This window comes from Hyperoodon ampullatus (genome assembly GCF_949752795.1).
Source record: "Hyperoodon ampullatus genome assembly, chromosome: 13".
In the NCBI taxonomy this organism is placed as follows: Eukaryota; Metazoa; Chordata; class Mammalia; order Artiodactyla; family Ziphiidae; genus Hyperoodon; species Hyperoodon ampullatus.
The window spans coordinates 33,340,503-33,362,230 of NC_136926.1; the positions used below are offsets into that span (position 1 = coordinate 33,340,503).

At 41.7% G+C, this 21,728-nt stretch overlaps 1 protein-coding gene across 1 annotated transcript in view; it reads left to right on the forward strand.

Annotated features, from left to right (window-relative positions):
* Positions 1-348: 348 nt before the first annotated feature.
* L3MBTL4 (L3MBTL histone methyl-lysine binding protein 4) overlaps positions 349-21,728 on the forward strand; it is a gene marked incomplete at both ends in the record, with an annotated part of 548,580 nt that continues 527,200 nt past the window's right edge. Inside the window, 2 exon segments of the mRNA XM_079718164.1 lie at positions 349-420; positions 9,389-9,443. Coding sequence (XP_079574290.1) covers positions 349-420; positions 9,389-9,443 — 127 coding nt within the window.

Sequence of the window (21,728 nt, forward strand, 5' to 3'; positions counted from 1 at the left end):
CTCCCGTTGCGGAGCACAGGCTCCGGACGCGCAGGCTCAGCGGCCATGGTTCACGGGCCCAGCTGCTCCGTGGCATGTAGGATCTTCCCGGCCCGGGGCACAAACCCGTGTCCCCTGCATCGGCAGGCGGACTCTCAACCACTGCGCCACCAGGGAAGCCCCAACAGTGAAATTTTTGTGTCAGCTTATTTATCAGGGTATTTATGGCAACCAATTATAAGAGGTATAATGGAAAGCATGGTTATTTTTGTTTGTTTGTTTTTGTAATTCTAAAGGAGAAAAAACCCCATCACTCTTTCTGTGGCACTATTTTGCAGAAAAACACTGCTAAGGAGTGCTAAAGTGGCAATGAAACAGCCCAACAGGCAGAGGAAGCTCAGTATGGATTCCAAAGAGCGTTTGAATCAGGATGGATGCTTGGTAAGTTGTCAGTTCCTGGACCCCTCCTGTAGTTTGTGCTTATTGTGGGAATTCGCAGTGTAACTGTACACCTCCTACAGTGTCAGCAGAGGTGTTGTTTTCAATCACCCGAAACCAGTTGCTTCTGGTTGAGTTTTATGTAGAGTGGTATAGAATATATGTCATTAACTCTGGTACATATTAAAAGGTTATCTTGGGAATTCCCTGGCAGTCCAGTGGTTAGGACTTGGTGCTTTCACTGCTGAGGGCCCGGGTTCAATCCCTGGCCGGGGAACTAAGATCCCATAAGTCATGCCGTGCAGCCAAAAAAAATGATAATCTTCATATTAAAGGTGAAAGGAGGCCTTTTCTTTTAAAAAGATGGAGGTAATTGATCATTATCAAGTAAGGGACAGAGATTGTGAACTGACTGTAGGGGTTGCGTTTGTCAGGGTTCTCCAGAGGATCAGAACCAATAAGAGTAGTTGACAGCCCTGTCACAATCTCTGTCCCTACTTGATAATGATGAATTATATGTATATTTGTAGAGAGAGATATATTTTAAGGAATTTTTAAAAAATAAATTTATTTATTTTTATTTATTTATTATTTTTGGCTGTGTTCGGTCTTTGCTGCTGCATGCGGGCTTTCTCTAGCTGCAGCGAGTGGGGGCCACTCCTTGTTGTGGTGTGTGGGCTTCTCATTGCGGTGGCTTCACTTGTTGCAGAGCACAGGCTCTAGAGCGCGTGGGCTTCAGTAGATGTGGCGCATGGGCTCAGTAGTTGTGGCTCACGGGCTTAGTTGCTCCGCGGCATGTGGGATCCCCCAGGACCAGGGCTCGAACCATGTCCCCTGCATTGGCAGGTGGATTCTCAAGCACTGTGCCACCAGGGAAGCCCTATTTTAAGCCCTTGAAGGATGAAGAATATCTAAGATGTCCATATTTAATGCTTTATTTAGTTTATATAAAATAAAAATATCTAATGCACATGTAATGCTGTTATAACACATGGCTCTAAAATACAACCTGGTAAAATGCAAAATGAGGGAATACAAATTATTTGCTTAAAATCTGGGTGTTCTGTAGGCCTCTAACCTTGAGAGAGAAGGAAGTTGAACGGTCATAGCAGGGACTGTCTGGCCAAGGAAGCAGCAAGAGCCTGGGTAGGGGGCTGGAAGCAGATACGACGACCTGTGTGACATCTGGCAGGATTATAGTGGCTGTAATGACTTTTCTGACTGAGCAGTTTTGTAGAGTGAGTGCTGGGATGCGAGTCAGGGTATTTGGATTTCCGTCTTTGGCTCTGGGGGTAAGTAGCTCTGTGACCAAGGACAAGCCCTTCGCCAGGCTGATGCTCAGTTTCTTTGTCTCTACAACAAAAGTCTTGGATTAGAAGATTTTTAAGGGCCTTTTAATTTCAATAAGTCTAAGTTTTGGTACACAGTAAGGTGAGTGGGGTGCATGTGGGTGGCCAAGTTCAGATGGTCTTAATGTTGGGGCCACTGGACTTGACATACCGACAGGAGGGAGCCCTGGTTGGCTGCAGCTGGGGCAGAGTGCAGGGCAGCCTTTTTTTTATAATATCCTTAAATAGACATGGAAAAAATGTTTAGAGTAGGATTATTTCATTGTCTTAGTTTTTCAGTAGTATCTGACTTTTTAAATCCTTTGGTTGCCCCACACACGACTGATAGCAGCTTGTATCAGCAAGTAGAATCCATTTATATGTGGAGGAACTGCAGAAAGGGGATGTTAATAAAAGTGTTTTAGATGTTTTTCCCTTTTTTGGGGTATAAGTCTTAACAAATACTGTTTTAAAATATACCTGAGTTTTTGTTTCTGTTCACGTTTAGCCAGGTAAACGGATCGAGACGATTGCCATTGAAAAGGATAGTTTGTGATTCACATTTCCCAAGAAAGAGGAGGGGGCACATCACACCAGACAGGGCCCTGTGGGGAAGCACCAGAGTCGGTCGGGGGGCAGCAGGGGCGAGGGGAAAACAGGGCCAGGAGCCGTTACTGTGGTTTTCTCGGAAATGAATGGGGGAGGCAAGGCGAGCAAGCTAAGCGGGCTCAGGATTGGCTAGTTTGGATAATTTCTGTGGTCTCTGGCTACCGGGCTGTCTCTGATCGTCCAGTACCTGGCCCAGGGTTGGTTTAGGGCCAGTGGATAGTGTCCCAGACTGCAGGAACCCGTAAGGAAAGGGGAGTGGGCTGTGGACTCAGGAGGCATGACCCCGGGCTAGTTGTTTGTTGTCTCCAGGAATCGGCTCACACTGAGAGGGACAGTCCCTCCCCGGTCCACAAGGCCCCCAAATGTCAGTCACAAAATACAGAAAATAAAAATCGTGATGAATGCAATTACAAAAGAGAGATTCCATTCGGGGTATTTGAACAAGATGAGGGCATTTGCCTCTGTGTCTGCATCACAATTCCAGTAGAGCAATGGGAAACCACCCTGTCCTGTATTTTTATCTGAAAGGTTAATTTCAGTTATCTTCAGTTTGCGTCCCACGTGGGATCAGAGCAAAAGAGAATTGTGAAAAGTAGACTTGACACAGCAGGTGAAATTCAAATAGTAGTTTATCACTGGAGATACTGTATAGGATTTTAGTGTTTTCTATAGTTCCGGAAACCAGTAGGTATCACCCTTCCTTCTTGTGGAAGAGGAACAGCAGGATGCTTGAACGTCGTGTGCTCAAGGACCTGTCTGACAGTGAGCGAAAGGAAGGGGTGTCATCTGATGGTTCCACGGTGATGACCTGAAATTGCTAAACACAAATCAGTGGGTTAAAAACCTTTTGCTTTGCTTCCTTGATTGGAATTCTCAGACTGGGAACAGTAGGCACTGATTAATTAGAAAACATCACTGTAACGTGTAGTAAAAGTATATGATGCATCCAGGGCCATCAGGAAGGAACAGAATGTCAAGCTTTTTTGGTTATTTTCCCAGCTCATAATCCTCTCTTCCAGAACGATGGATTTGAGTTGGCTAATGGAAATGTACCACAGCAAAGACTTATTTTATGTTCCTTAAACTATTATCTCCCCTTTTTCAGAGCAGTGTTCTTTTTTTTTTCTTAAAGCTTTATTTTCAGTTTTCAGAACTAAAGTTTGAAACCTGAGAAGGCATAGTAATGGTTTTGTTTTTCTCAATTCATCCTGATTTCCTGAAGTGTTCTGTTTGAGAGGATAAGGAAAAGTGCTCATTTTTCCTTTTTTAAAAAATTAACTCTATTCATTAATAGCAGTGTGGATTTACTACCTTTAGGAAATAATTAATTAACCCAGACGGGCTCAAAGAATGTTAAAGCTAGCAGGAGCTTTGGAGAACATTTAGTCCAATTCCTTTATTTTACAGACAAAAGAAATCAGATCCAGAGAATACGTGTCATTTGTTCCCAGTTACTTAGCTCTTTGGGTAACTAGGTGGGGTTGGGATTTGGCCTTAGGTTACCTGACCCCCAATTCAGCATTTTTTTCTGCCTTATTATATGATATTAAATCATTTTTTGTTTGCCAAAAAAAGTCCTAAAAATGAGGTCAGTATATTGTAAGAGAAAGGTAAATTTGTTCTGTAATACAAAATCATGATCTTTCATGTGTATGTCTACATATCTATAACCTTACTCCATCTTAAAAAACATATGGACATCAGGAGCTTGAGTAATTTAACTTTGAAGCAAAAAGTAATGTTATTTTTGTGAGGAATGTGTTTTTTCTGTCTAGGTAGAATTTCAGTAGCAAATAAAGAAGTGTGAACCAAACATTCTAATCCGCTGACAGACAGCATATTATATATTTCTTTTTATATTTGAATGATACAGTGATTATAGAAATGCTTCAGTAGCTGTTGTGCTCACATAGCCAACCCTGTTTCTTGTTACCATTTCAGTTTTGCAGTAGAACATTTATGAGAAGAGACTTGCCTTGTTTTAAATTACGTAAATTTCCGGTGCATTGAGTGGGTAAAGAGGGATGGAGTTGGGGTGAAGAGCTGCCGTAGAAAATTATACCTGATTCAGTTCATCATCTCACGGGCAGTGGAACAGAGGTAGATAGGATTGGGTTGCTGCCTCCCCGTTCTCCCCTGCCCCGTGACCGTGGACTTGCAGCGTCTTGTGTGGTCCACAGACCTCCAGCAGCGGCATCAACTGGGGGCTTGTTGGAAACTCGTGCTCTTAGGCCCTCCCCAGACCCACAGAATCCAGATGTGCATTTTAACAGGCTCCCCAGATGATTCACATGCATGTTAAAGTTTGAGGAGCTCTGGGTTATATAGTACGTTTTGTAAGGATGCAACTGTATTACTTGCACAAAGATATCCATGATAACTTTGGACATGAAATCTGCTAGGCACAAAAGTACCATTCTTGAACCTTGCATTCATGCCTTCAGTCAGCAAGTATTTGTTAAGCTAGACGAGGGGCCAGGCTATGCTTCGGGGAGGAAAGATGGTTAAGACCCTGTCTGCCTTCAGTAAGCTCAACAAAGCAGACGAGACTAGTAAGAGAGAAGCTGGTCATGCAGTGTGGTAGGCCCAGTATTAGAGATTTATACAGGATATTTCCAGGCTTCAGAAGGTTACCTGACTTAGCATGGGTGAGGTGGGAAGCAGAGAAGAGGAAGTAGGATCAGAGAAGGCCTCCCGGGTGAGAAATAGGCACATGTTAGTTTTCTATTGATGATAACAAATCACCACAAGCTTAGTGGCTTATTACAACACATTGACTGTTACCTCACACTGCCTATAGGTCAGATGTCCAGGCATGGCTTAAATAGATTCTGTGCTCAGGGACTCAAAGGGTAAAATCAAATGGTTGGACTGAGTTCCTTTTGGAGCTCTGTGGCCTCTTCTGAGCTCAGATGGTTGTTGGCAAAATTCAGTTCCTTGTAGTTGTAGGGCTGAGGTTCCTGCCTTCTTCCCGGCTATCACGCAGAGGCCAGCCTTAGCTCCAGGGAGACCCACAGTTCCTTGCCATGTGGTCCTCTCACAACAAGGCAGCCTGCTTTTTTCAGGCCAGCCGGAGACTCTCCTCCATTCAGCTGAGGGGAGTCATACGTTGTAATGCAATCGAGGGGGTGACCATCCCATCACCTCTGCCATTTTGTGGTCTAGAAGCAAGTGACGGGGAGGGGACGTGGGGGTGGCTCCTTGGGGTCATCTGGGGATCCTGCCCACTGTGAGGTGATTTTGCTGGGGCTGGGAGGGAGAGCGGGACGGACAGCGTGACCGAGGCGTGGGTCCCAGAAGCCGCAGAGTGAGTTCTGGGGACTCTGAACAGGGGATGCAAGAGCATTAGAATGAAGACGAGGAACTAATTTTGTGCTGGCTGAGTTTCAGGAGCCTGTAGGGCATCCAGATGAAGCCGTACACTGGACTTGGGATCTGCACGTCTGTAACTTGATGGAGGGAGACGTGGGTCCATTGGTCGCCGTGTGTGAGACTGAGTGACCTGGATGCCAGGGGCTGAGCGAGGCGGGGGGGCGGGGTGGAAGCCCTGGAGAGCAGGGTGATGGTTGTGCAGGGGTGGAGGCCGGTGCAAGCGAGCTGTGTGGAGGACGGGCCCTGCACAGTGGGATGGGGAGGAGGGAACGGCGGGGACACCCAGCCTTCACTTTGTCCTCGATCAGCCATGAACAGCTGGCAGACACCTGACCAGTAAAGGGCAGCCGGTGCACAAACACTGGACATTGCATTGCATTTGCTCCCTAAAACCCAGCACTGTTCCTGGCACATTCATTGCCCAATAAATATTCTTTAAATAAGTAATTAACTCAGGGTTTTAAGATTTCTCTTTACTCCTCCCTCAGGATTCTTCTTCCATCAGAGATCTTGTTCATCCAAGATATGCTTTTTCAGTTAGAAAACAAATAGAAGATAACTTAATTTTGATTAAGTCTTGATACACTCTTGACAGTTTGAAATCTGGCAAAACACCTGTGATAACTGCCATTAACTGAGAGTCTATGTGGCATGTGCTTAGTAGGGCTCTACCCGTGTATCTCTAATCCTCAAAACAATTCAGTCAACAAGATATGATTACCTCCAAGTCACAATTTAGGAAACCAAAACTCAGAGAGGTTAAATCACTTGCCCGGGGTCACACAGCTGGTGAGGGGAGAAGCAGGGGTGTAAACCCTCAGCTGTCTGACTCTAAGACTTGTACAGAACAGAACCTCTTACTGTGTGTGAAACACAAAGTAGCCCAGGAAGCATATCAAAACATCAGGCTGTAATAAGTAAAGCATCATGGCTCTAGTACTTGGATAGACAGGTAAACTAAAGAAACAGAAGAGGCAAATGCACCTGGGGGTTTAGTGTATAGGACACAGGTCTTAGACTGATGGGAGGAGGGGGACTATCCCATAAGTGGTCTTGGGACAGGTGACGAGCCACCTGGGTAAAAACAGTATGTTTCAACTTCACACCATGTCCTGGCACAAATTCAAATTTGTCAAAGATTTAAGTCTAAGAAATAAACCATAAGTGTAAAAGACATAAACAAAGAAGGTTTTTATGATGTGGGAGTAGAGAAGGATCTTCTATTACTCAACCATAGCAGCCATAAAAGAAAAGTTTGATAATTTTATTTCTCAAAATAAACAACAAAAATCCTTGCATATTAAAAATACTGTAAGAAAGAAATGAAAATGAGAAATGACTAACCAGGAAAAAATAAATAATGCCTCTCACATTGTAGACAAAGGACTAATCTTCCTAATTTATCCAGACCAAAAGATGAATAGTCATTCCAACAGAAAAAAATGGGCCACAGATGTAAAGAGATATTTCACAGAAAAGGAAATACAATGGCTTTTAAATATACAGTCTTCAGCTTCTTCATAATGGAACAAATGCAAATAAAACGATAGTGAGATATTATTTTTTTCATCATCATCTTGGCAAAAATCCAAAACTTTGCTATCACACCCTGTGGGCAAGGCTCTGTGAGGACGGGCCTGATCCGAGACTGTGGGGCTGTTGAGTGGGGCTTGCTGGGTGCCAGACCTGGCAGGAAAACACAAGTCTGGTTTGACCCGGCTGGTCCACTTCTGGGAAGTCATTCTGTACATATCCGGGCACATATGCAAAACGTTCCATGTACTGGTTTTCCACCGCAGTGTTATGTGATTGGAAAAAAGATTTGAGACAACCTGGACATCCATAAACATGGAATCAGTTAAATAAATCATGAGGTATCCATTCAGAGTAATACTGTGTAACTGCAAAAAGAAGGAGTGTGCTCTTACAACCTGATAAAGACCTCCAGGGTATTTTAAGTGAAAAGAAAGGTAGAAAACAGTGCTATCTTTGTGCACAAGAACAAGGAAATAAGAAAATATATTCTCTTTTTTTATAAAGGAAACTTTGCAAGGATATTTCAGAATCTAGTAACGAAGATTTCTGGGTGGAGGTATTATACGTAGGCCAGATGGGGGAGAACGGGCCGGGGTGGGAGCGGAGTTTTCACTGTATTAATTGTTTCTCTATTTATTTTTACCTTGAACAATGTGAACTCAAAAAAAACTATATGTATAAACTAAGGCATCTCAAGGAATCTATCATAATCAATTCTATATGACTGTATAAACAAATGGCAGGCTGACGCAGTCATCTTCAGACGTGTTGGTTTGTTCACCTCATCAATAAACTTCAGTCACATATCTGGATATATATGTATTATTTGTTTATTGGAAAATTATATGATTTACTACTATACAAATTGTATTTTGTACCTTAAAGCCATAGACTAAAAAAGAAACAAAAAGTACAATATAAAAATGAAATTAGTAGTGATTAACAGTTGAAAACTAGTTTGCTCCCATTAAAATACTAATTTTTTGAAACCTTGTTTTAAAGCCTTGTGTTCCTGTTATCTGAAGTCTACTTTTTAGGTTTAGTTTTAATGGCTGTCATAGCTTAGATGACCAACCCTCTTGGTTTGTCTAGGACTGAAGGGTCCTCCAGCTATGGGACTTCAGTGCTGTGACCGGATCAGTCCCAGGCAAACTGGGACAGTCAGTCACCCTAGGCCTGGCTTAAGAAGAATAAAAAGTCGACAAACAATAAATGCTGGAGAGGGTGTGGAGAAAAGGGAACCCTCTTTCACTGTTGGTGGGAATGTGAATTGATGCAGCCACTATGGAAGACAGTATGGAGGTTCCTTAAAAAACTAAAAATAGAACTACCATACGACCCAGCAATCCCACTACTGGGCATATACCCTGAGAAAACCATAATTCGAAAAGAGTCATGTCCCACAATGTTCATTGCAGCACTATTTACAATAGCCAGGACATGTGTCCATTGACAGAGGAAGTGTCCATTGACAGAGGAATGGATAAAGAAGATGTGGCACATATATACAATGGAATATTACTCAGCCATAAAAAGAAACGAATTGAGTTATTTGTAGTGAGGTGGATGGACCTAGAGTCTGTCATACAGAGTGAAGTAAGTCAGAAAGAGAAAAACAAATACTGTATGCTAACATATATATATGGAATCTAAAAAAAAAAAAGGTTCTGAAGAACCTAGGGGCAGGACAGGAATAAAGATGCAGACGTAGAGAATGGACTTGAAGCCATGGGGAGGGGGAAGGGTAAGTTGGGATGAAGTGAGAGAGTGGCATGGACATATATACACTACCAAATGTAAAATAGGTAGCTAGTGGGAAGCAGCTGCATAGCACAGGGAGATCAGCTCTGTGCTTTGTGACCACCTAGAGGGGTGGGATAGGGAGGGTGGGAGGGAGATGCAAGAGGGAGGAGATATGGGGATATATGTATACGTATAGCTGATTCACTTTGTGATACAGCAGCAACTAGGACACCATTGTAAAGCAATTCTACTCCAATAAAGATGTAGGTCCCCTCCATTCACAGCGCTCTTCATGGCTTGGCTTCCAGCAAACAGAAGTCAATTTTCAGTGTTTCAAACAATTACCCAGAAACAGGGTCTAAACCACATTTTCTGTGTTCTAGGAGCAAGCTGAAGAAGAAAAGAAGCCCAGGGTTGGTGTGACCCCTCTGAGTCACAGTAATTGTCACCACCCTTTACAGTTTTGCTTTATAATGAATTACTTTTAAGTGACATTTTTATTAAGATAGCTACAGTTGGTTTAGGTTTATTAATTTAAATCTATAATAATAGTATTGCTTGTTGACAGTGTCACATGCTCCCCTGTAGACTTCATCAGTGTCATCTAAGACTTTCAAATATGTATATCAAGAAAGTCTGAAGCTCTTAACTCATTTATTTGCCTTTGAAAAAAGAACTGATTTGTAAACTTTCCCTGTGAACAAGAAAACAAATGATGCTGCTTAGTTTGTTTATAATTCTTTGTTTAAGCTTTTCCCGGATTGGTTTAATCTTCTAATGATGGCATTCATACTCTTCTATTGGAGTCATGTTTTACAGGAGGTTGTACATTTGCTCCAAGATAAATGTCCCTCATTATGGTTTTTAATACATCCGTAGGTTTTAGATAACAGCTTTTTAATATTCAACTAAATCTGTGATGTTTTAAATTTAAATCAGCAAATGCAGATGCTATTTCCCTGGAATATATATTCCATATATATTGTGATTACTGCTATACAAGCAGGCAGCTGTTATTAAATTTTCTGTAAAATATAGTTGAATGTCCAACATTTGTGCTACTCTTGGTGGGAAAGAAGCATGTAAATTTGATAATTCTCCTCTAATGAACTTTTAAAGTACCATAAGTATTTGTTTCTTTCCCTCCAATAATGGAAACAAATGAAAATATCTTAAAAAATGACGAGCAAGATTTGAGGTTTTTAAAGACCATATATAATGCTTAGTCTTGGCATGCAATATTGAAAATTTGTGATCTTCTACCTAAATGATTTTTAAAAATAAAAGTTGTTTTCTATTAGAAGCAAAATATACTACTTTAAATTTCTTTTCTTCTTTTGCTGTCACCCCAAGTCCCATCATGTTCTTTGCTGAAAAAGCAAAATAGGATACAGTAATTTGACAATTATGTAACTTGATGCTCAGTTTCATTGAAATACACTCCAGTTATGCAACACTGGAATTCTAGAAATAAATTTGGACTGTACCTGGCCCCAACAGCAGGGTTTTTTTTCTAGAACAATTGTTTTTCTTCTCAGAGAGAGGTTGTGATTTATTATGTTGTTGTCTCTCCCCTGCAGCTATATTTTCCACACTAATGTAAATTGTTTTAGATTCTCTTATTCCACAGTTGGAGCATTTATTCTAGGAAAAGAAAAGCAGACTTAAGCCAACAAATTAAAAATATTCAGTCCTCAAAACTAAGATTTTTTGGTAATTTTGTATTTATAGTTTTCATTGTAGCCAGTTACATGTTTATCTTAAGTAGTTTTCCAGTTTTACTAGGAAATAGCTTTTTGCTCTTGTTCTTCCTTTGCCAGACTTATTTTGTAGTTAGTGGTCCATTCCCCAAAGTGTCATCCTGTGGCTTATTCTTCTCCAAATCTGACACTGGTGTCATTGCTGTTTTCCCCAGCTGTAGAACATCGCTAAAATGTTTAGAAGAAGGATGAGATTTGGTTTGTGTATACAGATGCTGCAAACTGCTCGTTGAATACAAATTGAATTATTTGAGGGGCTTTTGAGGATTTATATTTTTACTACTTTTAATGCGATAAAGGAAACTACTCCCTGAATTGCCTCCTGTCTTAGTATTATAATGGGGATCTTCCTCCTATAGTTCCTGGAAATAGTTTAATCTTTTCTGTAGGCTGCTTGCTAAACAAAATAGATTGAGTCACTTACCTTAGGCCTTAAAAATAATAACAAAAGGGCTTCCCTGGTGGCGCAGTGGTTGAGAGTCCGCCTGCCGATGCAGGGGACACGGGTTCGTGCCCCGGTCTGGGAAGATCCCACATGCCGCGGAGCGGCTGGGCCCGTGAGCCATGGCCACTGAGCCTGTGCTCCGGAGCCTGTGCTCCGCAAGGGGAGAGGCCACAACAGTGAGAGGCCCGCCTACCGCAAAAAAAAAAAAAAAAAAAAAAAAAATAACAAAAGAAAAACAAAAACTGTGTACTCATACCTATTTATATGTGAACAGAAAATTGTATTGAAAAATAAACAATTTCTGTAGTGATTTTACAACAAGCAAGGCATTTCTTTGGAAATCACTGCAAACTAATTTATTGAATGCCCCATCTCTGTCACTAACACTGACCTCTGTGTTACAGATGATGAAGCTTTGAGGGGCCATTTGACTTACTTAGGGTAAAACTAACTAGTTAGTGGTGGATCCAGGGTTTGAGCCCACATCTAGCAAGTTCTAAAGCATGTGGTCTTTCTACTTTACCTGTGGTCTTTCTATTTTATCATTTCCCCTTCTCTGTAGCTATTAAGACTAAGGTAGAGAAAATTGGAATCTTGCTTAGAAGTGGGATGGGAAGAGTAACTGCTAATAGTTAAAGTATTAAGCGTGTCTCATATGGCCCTCTGTGTCCTTGGGGACTGGCTGGACTAAATTTTTCTTGACATAGCCATGCCATGGGATTAATTTTTTGGTTCTTTTGGAAACTCTCATCTATATTATTCATATATTATTCAAAAAATTTACCAACTGTCTTAGATACCCTTAAGAGAAGACTTGTCTTGGTAAGAATTATTTACTAATAATTATGTATGATGGAGGTTATAGAATTAGTATTGTCAATCACTATATAATCCCAGACCTCTACATTTGAAGTCTCCAAAATAAAAACAACTGATTTCTTCAGTTGGACAAGTGATCTGGCTTTTTCCCTTCATAATTTTAAGTGCTCTTTTAAACTAATGCTAATATTTCTTTGGTTTAATGTTAGGACTGTGAGGTCTTTATAATCGTAAAAGCAGTAGAAGAAATTATAAAGGAATATGAGATATATATACATCCAAATTAAACTGTGTATGCCAAAGAACCTCATAATAAATAAAATTAAAATGGAAATAACAAACTGGCAAGTATTTACCACAACTACAACTTGCAGAAGGTCCAAAATAGATAAAGGAAGTAGAAAAAATAATCAGATACACTAAAATATTAGTGCAAAAACAGGCAAAAGGCATTAGGAACTAAGTAATTCATGGAAGAGGAAATGAAAGTAGCTAAAAAGCAAATATGTTTAAATATATTAAGTCTCACTAGAAAACAAAGAAAGACAAATTTAAAAGCAACGATGAACATTTTTTAACCTACCAAATTAACAGTCAACAAAGTGCTAATGCCCCCTTACTGGTGGGTCAGGGAAATAGGCTCTCTGTACATTGCTTCTGGGAGTATAAGTTGGCTCTGTCGTTTTGGGGGACACATTGATAGTATTTATTAAAAATGTTAAGTCAACATTTCCTTCAACTCAGGGACTCCACTTTTTGGAATTACTTAATGAAATAATCATGAGCATTTAATTTATGCATATGATACTCATGGTACTATTTACAAATGGAGAAACGTTGGAAATAATCTAAATGTCCAACAAATGTGGAATAGGTAAAACATTGTGGTACAATTTTGTGTAGACAGTTGTGTGGTCATGTAAATGCTTTTGAAGAACTTTAAATTATATGGAAGGGAAAGCTTATGATAAAATATTAAGGGGACCCCGCCCCCGCCCCGCCAGGAGGGATTAGTCTCAGTGATGGTTTAAAAAAAAATCTCATATCTATAAATGAGAAAAAAGATGTTAAAAATTGTTATTTCTCAAGCTGTGAGATAAGAAGTATATTTTCTACGTTTTCCAAGTATTGTTTTTTTACAATTAGTAATCAAGTTAGAGTCAGCCAAATATTAAAAAATAAATTCAGAAATTCCTGAACACTAAAAACTTCCATTTGCGGGTAGTATTGTTGGAATATCTGTTCTTAGATTTATTTCTTTTTTTGTAAGTAAACTTTTTATTTGGGATTAACTAGATTTAGAGAAAAGTTGCAAATGTAGTACACGGATAGTCCTGTATATGCTTCGCCCACTATCTTCTGAGGTTAGTATCTTACATGACCTCAGGACATTTGTCAGAACTAAGAAATTAATATTGGTATGTCAGTGGTCACTAAACTGCAGACTTTATTCAAATTTCACTAGTTTTTCTACTAATGTCCTTTTCCTCTTCCAAGATCCAGTCCAGAACATCCCTTTGCAGCATCACTGCACACACATCTCTTCTACTTTAAAGTCTCTCATGTTGTTCTCTCATGGCCCGAGCTGGCCGGTAGCATCCAAGTTTCTTGAGGGCTCCAGTATTTTCTCCCTGGCCACCACTCATCCCGTGTCCACCCTCGGGCGCCTACACCCTGCCACTCCCCTGAAGCTGCTCTTGCTTAGCTCACCAGGGCCTCGGGGATGGCGGTTAACATTTTGTGGGTTGAATGGAACCAGGAACGTCCCAAATCGATGGACGCTTTCATGCTGTTACTTTTCTTACTCTTTGGATTTCACTTAGATGTTAAAAATGAACCCGTCTTGGTCCCCTGATGGTCAGCCTGCTTCTGCTGCAGCCCCTCCTCCTGCAGCACCGTCATCCACCTGCAGTCAGTCCAGATCCTGGACACACCCTGGACCCCTCCCTCTCACTTACCCTGGAGCCTGGCCACACGGTCACCACCCTTTCTCTACTCATCCTTCTTGATTTCTCTCAAGTCATATCCTCCAACTTAGAGCTGCCTCTGGTCATTTTTCTGTTGTTCACTCTTTATACCCTCTCTAACCCAACGGAAACTGAGCTGAGATCCTGTTAGTCGAGGGCCCTGGGTCCTTTCTATACAGTAGCATTCGAGGCTTCTCACCATCTGCACTTGCCCATCACGTGCCACCACCCGCAGTCGTTGGTTTGCTCAGCTGAACAGAACCTGCAGTCTAGACCGTGCTGTCTGAAGAACCGTTCCTTCTGCCTGGAGGATCCTTCCTCAGGCCTGAACCAAGTAGCCGGCTCCTTCAAAACCCAGTATCTCCCCTACTTGCCTTATTTTGTGTTTTTCTCCCTATTCTATGTTCTCTCGGCATATCCTAGGGCATTTGGTTCGAAGAAATTTTTTATGTGATGCTGTATCTCTCACTTAAGTTAGCATCTTTTAAAAAGACATATAATCAGGTCCAGTCCAGCCCATAGGAACTGTTGTTTAGTATGCTGAAGTAATGATTTACTAAAACTCTCAAGTATTAATTAGCTAAATGGCATGAAGAAGAATTAACACAGCTTCTAAAAGTGCTTAACACTTCCAGGGAGTAGTTTCTATGCTGGGGCATGTGGCTAATTAAGTGACTGTGAAAGATTCAGAGGGCCCCTTGAGCATTATCCCTGCAGTCTTCTGTTAGAGTAACTGGTCTGCTTCCTGGGTGTACACACAGAGGTGCTTTCTTGCAAAATAATTACATGCCAGTGGAACTAATGTCTGCATTTTTTAAACGTTGTGAGAGATCTGTTCATTTCCACCATGGTGATTCTCTACCTAAGAAAGCATATCAACATCAGAAAAGTGAAAACCAAATCAATTTTAATTTAGAAGATTCTTATTTTCGGATGGCATTTACAGTCATTAAATACGCAGTTAAGTATTCAGGCATTTGGGTATTTGAACCTAAAGAACTGCATTTTCATTGAGCCGTGAAACTGTCACTGGAGGATGAGCAGGGGACTTCTTTCTAACTAATGAGCTTTTGGGGGGAAACATCAATAACTGAAGCATCCACATGCACTGCAGCAAAAGTACTCCTCTGTAACAAGTAGCTCTCAGTAAATGCTTTCAAGTAATTTATTTGCTGTTGATACTAGTTTACAAATGAGCTAATCTTTGAGTTTAACTGATTAAGTTGCCAAACCTCTCCTCTAGTTTGCTGTCCCTTCTGGGTGGATGAGTGGTGGTGTGTATGTATACACTCTCGCAAAGGAAAAGAACATATTTGTTTTCTTCCTGGAGTCAGTCAGTAGATGATACAATGAATGAAACTGTATAAAGTACAAGATAGGACAAGGACCATGTTCACAAAGCCTGTCTTATAAAGACAGTTTGTATGGACCCTGTTGAATTATGTTATTTATTTATTTATTTTAAATTGAAGTATAGTTGATTTATTATATTGTGTTAGTTTCAAGTGTACAGCAAAGTGATTCAGTTATATACATATATATTTTTTCAGATTCTTTTCCATTATAGGTTAGTGCAAGATATTGAACACAGTTCCCTGTGCTATACAGTAAATCCTTGTTGCTTATCTATTTTATGTATGGTTGTGTGTATATGTTAATCCCATACTCCTAATTTACCCCTCCCCGCTCTTTCCCATTTGGTAACCATAAATTTGTTTTCTATGTCTGAGTCTGTTCCTCTTTTGTATATAGATTCATTTGTATTATTTTTTAGATTCCACATATAAGTGATATCATATGATATTTATCTTTCTCTGTAAGACTTACTTCACTTAGTAGATATTCTCTAGCTTCATCCACGTTACTGCAAATGGCATTATTTCATTCTTTTTTATGGCTGAGTAATATTCCATTGTATATATATACCACATCTTTTTTATCCATTCATCTGTCAGTGGACACTTAGGTTGCTTCCATGTCTTGGCTGTTGTAAATAGAGCTGCTATGAACGTTGGAGTGCATGTATCTTTTCAAATCATAGTTTTCATCTTTTCTGGATATATGTCCAGGATTGGTATTGCTGAATCATGTGATAACACTATTTTTAGTTTTTTAAGGAACCTCCATACTGTTTTCCATAGTGGTTGCACCAGTTTACATTCCCACCAGAGGGTTCCCTTTTCTCCACACCCTCTCCAGCATTTATTTGTAGACTTTTTTGATGATGGCCATTCTGACTGGTGTGAGGTGATACCTCACTGTAGTTTTGATTTGCATTTCTCTAGTAATTAGTGATGTTGAGCATCTTTTCATGTGCTTGTTGGCCATCTGTATGTCTTCTTTGGAGAAATGTCTGTTTAGGTCTTCTGCCCGTTTTTTGATTGGGTTGTCTGGATTTTTTTTTTTTTTTTTTTTTTGCGGTACGCGGGCCTCTCACTGTTGTGGCCTCTCCCGTTGCGGAGCACAGGCTCCGGACGCGCAGGCTCAGCAGCCATGGCTCACGGGCCCAGCCGCTCCGCGGCACGTGGGATCCTCCCGGACCAGGGCACGAACCCGTGTCCCCTGCATCGGCAGGCAGACTCCCAACCACTGCGCCACCAGGGAAGCCCCGAGTCTGGATTTTTTGATACTGAGTTGTATGAGCTGCTTGTATATTTTAGATATTAACCCCTTGTCAGTCACATCATTTGCCAGTATTTTCTCCCATTCTGTAGAGGTTTTTTGTGTTTTGTTGGTGATTTCCTTTGCTTTGCCAAGGCTTTTAAGTTTGATTAGGTCCCACTTGCTTGTTTGTTTATTTATTTATTTATTTGGCTTTTATTTCTTTTGCTTTGGGAGACCGATCTAAGAAAATATTGCTATGACTTACGTCCGAGAATGTTTTGCTTATGTTCTCTTGAGGAGTTTTATGATGTCATGTCTTATATTAAGGTCTTTAAACCATCTTGAGTTTATTTTTGTATATGGTCTTTTAATTTAGATGGTACTTAATATTTTAATTATCCTTTTTTGTATATGTCCTCTCTTGGTTTGTCATCTTTTGGTATTGTAAAACCAGCACAGTCTTTTTAAAAACCTACTGAAGTTTCTTGATAATAAACTTTGTCAATTATATGTATTGAAAAAAATTCTTTAATTCTGTGAATCTTTTAATAGTATATGAAAGCAGACACCGTCCTAAATTTTTACTTCAGTAGAGAACTTGCTGAGGAGCCTTCAGATTATTTATGCTCCCAATCTGTCCTGCAGAGGACAAATTGACCCCTGTCATTAGGGGTCCCTAGTGGGCAGTAAGAATCTTGAACTCTGGAAAGGGGACTGAGTACCCTGATTTTTAGATTGATTTAGCAGAAGAAAATGTCACGGAGCAGCACTTACTTCCAGTGGAGACGTGTGAAGCCTTCAAGCCCCGGGGGCCTCGCCGAGTTCTAAGGAGGGTGGGCCTGGAGATGTCCAGCTTCCATCTCCTGCCCGAATGGAACCTCGTCCTCCCTTCCTGCATGCTTCTCAAACCAGAGACTTTTGTTTCCTTTTGAGATTGAACCAAAGGATTCTTGCCACGAATGTGCTTTGCACTTTTAAAGTATATTTGATTTTTGTTCAGCATAATTACCTTTTGCTACAGAGATTAAAGCTGCTCCTTTGGGGGCACTTCAGTATTCATTTGAACCTACACTATTTCATGTGAAATGTTTTATATGGACAAGTGGCTTATTAGCTGCCTGTGTTTAATAACTGCTCCCTTCACACTGTAGAGTGAAAGCATTTTTCCTTTTCCTAAATACATTAAAACTTTTTTGGAAACTATGTCAAACTTATGGAAAAGTTGCAAGTATGGTTTAAAGAATTTTCCCGACGATCAGAGAGCAATTTGCCAGCCTGATACCTCAGTATGTGTTACCTGCAAACAAGACCAGGCCTGACACGACTAGGACAAGCCTTTCAAAGTGGGAGGCTCCTGCCACGCAGGCTGCAGATCCCAGTCAGCCATCAGAGCTGCCCCGATAATGCCCTTGGCAATGGTGGACCCAGCTCAGAGCACACACCGTGTTTAGTCATCTGTCCCTCCAGTCTGGACCAGTTCCTCAGCCTTCCCTGGACTGGCAGGACCTTGACACTTGTGGAGGTAACAGGCCACTTAGTCTGTAAATGCCCCTCATTTTGGGTTTGTCTCGTATTTTCTCATGATTAGATTCAGGTTCTGCATCTCTGGGAGAATATCACAGAAGCGGTGCTTTTTCTTCTGGTGGCATGACCAGTTGCACATGATTCTGATTTGTCCAGTTTCTGCTGATAACTTTTATCTCTGGATGGTGAAATGGTGTCTGACAGGTTTGTCAACTGTAAAGTTACGTTTTTTTTGAAATAATAAGTGTTTACAGAGAGGTAATTAAAAGGTATAAATATTCTATTTTTCACCAAATTTTCTATTTATGTATTTAATTTAATTTATTTTTTTTAAGATTTTTTTGATGTGGACCATTTTTAAAGTCTTTACTGAATTTGTTACAATATTGCTTCTGTTTTATGTTTTTTGGGTTTTTTGGCCTTGAGGCGTGTGGGATCTTAGCTCCCTGACCAGGGATCAAACCTGCACCCCCCTGCATTGGAGGGCGAAGTCTTAACCACTGGACCACCAGGGAAGTCCCTATTTATTTATTTTAATGTGGACTTAACGGCTCCTTATTTTATTCATTGAATTTAAATCAATTTCTGTTATTCTGGTGCTCAAGCGGAGCCCAGTTTCGTCAGTAGGGACCCCTGCAAGTTGGTTTTGGTGTCTTTGTGATGTGTCTCTGTTACTCTCTGAGTAACATCTGTTTGTGCATTTATACACACAGAGATTTATGCATTGCATACATGTACATACACAGGCTTTCTGGCACTGTTGAGTTTTATATGTCAGTCTATCTCTGTATACTGAATTCCCTGAATTCACAGTGATGCCTCCAATTCCAACCTGATCCCACAGAATTCACTCTAGTTTTCTGCATTTAAGTATTTGAGTCTTGGTTTTTGACAGCAAGCAGTGCGGCTGCTGTTACCCTGCGTGTTTGCCTATTCGCTCACCCTCCTCTGTATTCTGGTCCTCTCATCGCTGCCGCCGACCCCTCCCGGACTCAGGCCCCGCCCTCTACCAGCAGGGCGGTGGCTTCTGCTTCTGGAATATTTCTCCAGTCTGCTACTCCTTTCATCTTCCTTAACTGGGAGTCCTTACTCTTCTCCCCGCCCCTCCCTCCCTTGCATTTCAACGTAAAGCCCCAGGGGAAATCCACCTGCATCCATGCTGTCATCCGTCTCCTGGACGTCCCCACCGATGTCCTCAGAACTGCGCTAGAGATGACCTGACCCACCTCATCCTGCCCACACGTCCACCCTGCTTTGCTTGAAACCTTTCAGATGCCTCCTGTTGCCTGGTGGATAGGATCCGGGCAGACCCTGCCGAGGCCTCACACACACAGGCTCTGCCCTTTCCCCTCCTCGGCCTGGTCTCAGCCGTGTGCCCACTCACCCCTCATGTTCTGGCAGCGCTGGCCTTGTTTCCTGGGGTGCTGCCCCAGTGCCCCACACCCGCTGTTCTCCCTGCCTTTCCCTCTAGGGCCGCCTTTGGCCTGATCATTGTGTCCATGTGTTGCTAATGCCCGCTGACCCTTCGGTTTGGGCTTTTGAGCCGTGTGTCAGGAAGGCTTCCCATGATCTCCTGGACTAGGCCGGGCGGTCTGTTCTGTGCTCTCAAGGCCCTATGTTCTATAAAAGCACTCGGTTCATAATTGTATTTTGGATTATTTCTCCATTAGGTTTTAATGCTTGAGAGTGAGGCCTCATGCCTGTTTTTGTCCACGGTTGTGTCCATAGAGCCCAGCACATAGTGGGTCCTCCGTACGTGTTTACAGAAGTGACTAGAGAAAGTGGTTGACGAGACCAAGAACTGGGGGGGCTGGTGGGGAAGGACCGTGGGTGCTGTGCTACGCCATGTGGACGTCGGGACCTGGGCTGTCACTGGAGAGGGCTGGAGTGCGTGTGGGCAGAGGAGGGGGTGGAGGGAGCCGGTTGCCCACGAGATAGGCCTGCTGGGCTCTCACAGGCCGAGAAGACTCCACAGATCCCAGAGGGAGGAGCCTTGGGACTGGTGGGTGGCTGACTTCAGGGTGGAGGAACCACCCCAGAGCCAGTGTGGATGCTGCTCACTGACCTTAGATACACGGGGGTTGCACTCGAGGGACGAGGCTGGGCTTGAGGGTCTGCAGAACATTCCAGGGGTTTGGTGAGAGGGGTGGAAGGGATCGTCAGGTGTGTAGGTAGTGGTGAACCTGTGAGTGCAGGGAGACCTCTCTGGAGAGTACGTTGAGCAGAAGGCTGAGGATACCCGCCCCGCCGTGGGGAGAGGAGGAAAAGCCAGCGAGAATCTCAGACGGAGCCCCCAGAACCAGGGCCAGGACCCCGCACAGGACTCTGGACGCACACTTTCTATCCAGAATGGATCAGTCTCTGTGATGGAGATGTTGCATATGTTGCTTTATGCAATTAAGCATAAAGCTATAGAAAGCCAGGTTTTAGAAGTTTATGACACTGCTATTTTAATTTTGCTGTGTGTTAAAAAGTATTTTACTGAGATGAGCCTATGGTTTGCCGTTTTCTTTGTACTTTTAATTATCTGTCATTGTCTTCACAGGGCTTGGTATCTTAGGAGAAATTATTTTTCGCTGATAGTTGTCATAATTAATTTTTTATAATAGCAAGTCTGAATTCAATAGTTCAGGATGTAGTTTGACAAGGAAGCTATATTTTATTGATGATTTTTAAAGCACAGAAAGGATCCTTGGGAATTGAAACCAGCTATTTAAATTAGTTCACATTTATGGCTTATCAGAGTGATGGAGCCATGAAATAAGACATTTATGCCAAAACTAAACCTTGGGGAAATCACTTTTTTCATATTTAGAATGATTAGCTGATTTATTAGATACTTCCCAGCCCGAAGCTTTATGGCTATATTTAAACCTATTTTGGAGAGTTAACATCATAAGCTTTCTGTACAGAAAACGCTAGGATAGTGCAAGGTTTTTGTAGACAACATGTGCTGTTATAAATTAGTTTCCCAAGCATCAGCTTAATGGGACAGGAAAATATTAGCTATGGATGTGTTTTTAAAGTTCCTTTATAATTTCTGTATTTTATACAGTGAACCTCAGTTCAAATCAGAGAATACAGTAAACGCTATGTGATACCTCTTGTCCTAAGCTATTTTATTATTTGTGGATTCCTACTTATTTTTCAGGCTAATGAAGTACGATTATTTGATCCATTTGTTGAGCATTTAGAAACTTTTTGGTAGTGAGTTTGAACAGTTTACTAAGTATCAGTTATTCCTGATTACAGTTCAGTGTTAGTTTCCTGTAACCATGACTTAGCAGTTCCAACAGCAGAAGTTTGTTGTCTTCTGGTTCCTCGGGTTAGAAGCCTGACATGGGTCCCACTGGGCTAAAGTCAGTGGGCAGGGCTGCGTCCCTCCCAGCTGCTCAAGGGGAGGAACTGTTTCCTGCCTTTTCCAGCTTCTACGGGTCACCTGCACTCCTTGGCTCGTGGCCCCTTCCTCTGTCTTCAAAGCCAGCAAAGGAGCATCTCCCAGGTTTTTCTGTCATAGTCATATCTTCCTCCGACCACAGCCGGGAAAACTTCTCCACTTTCAGGGACCCCTGTGATTATATTGGACCCACATGGATAAGCCAAG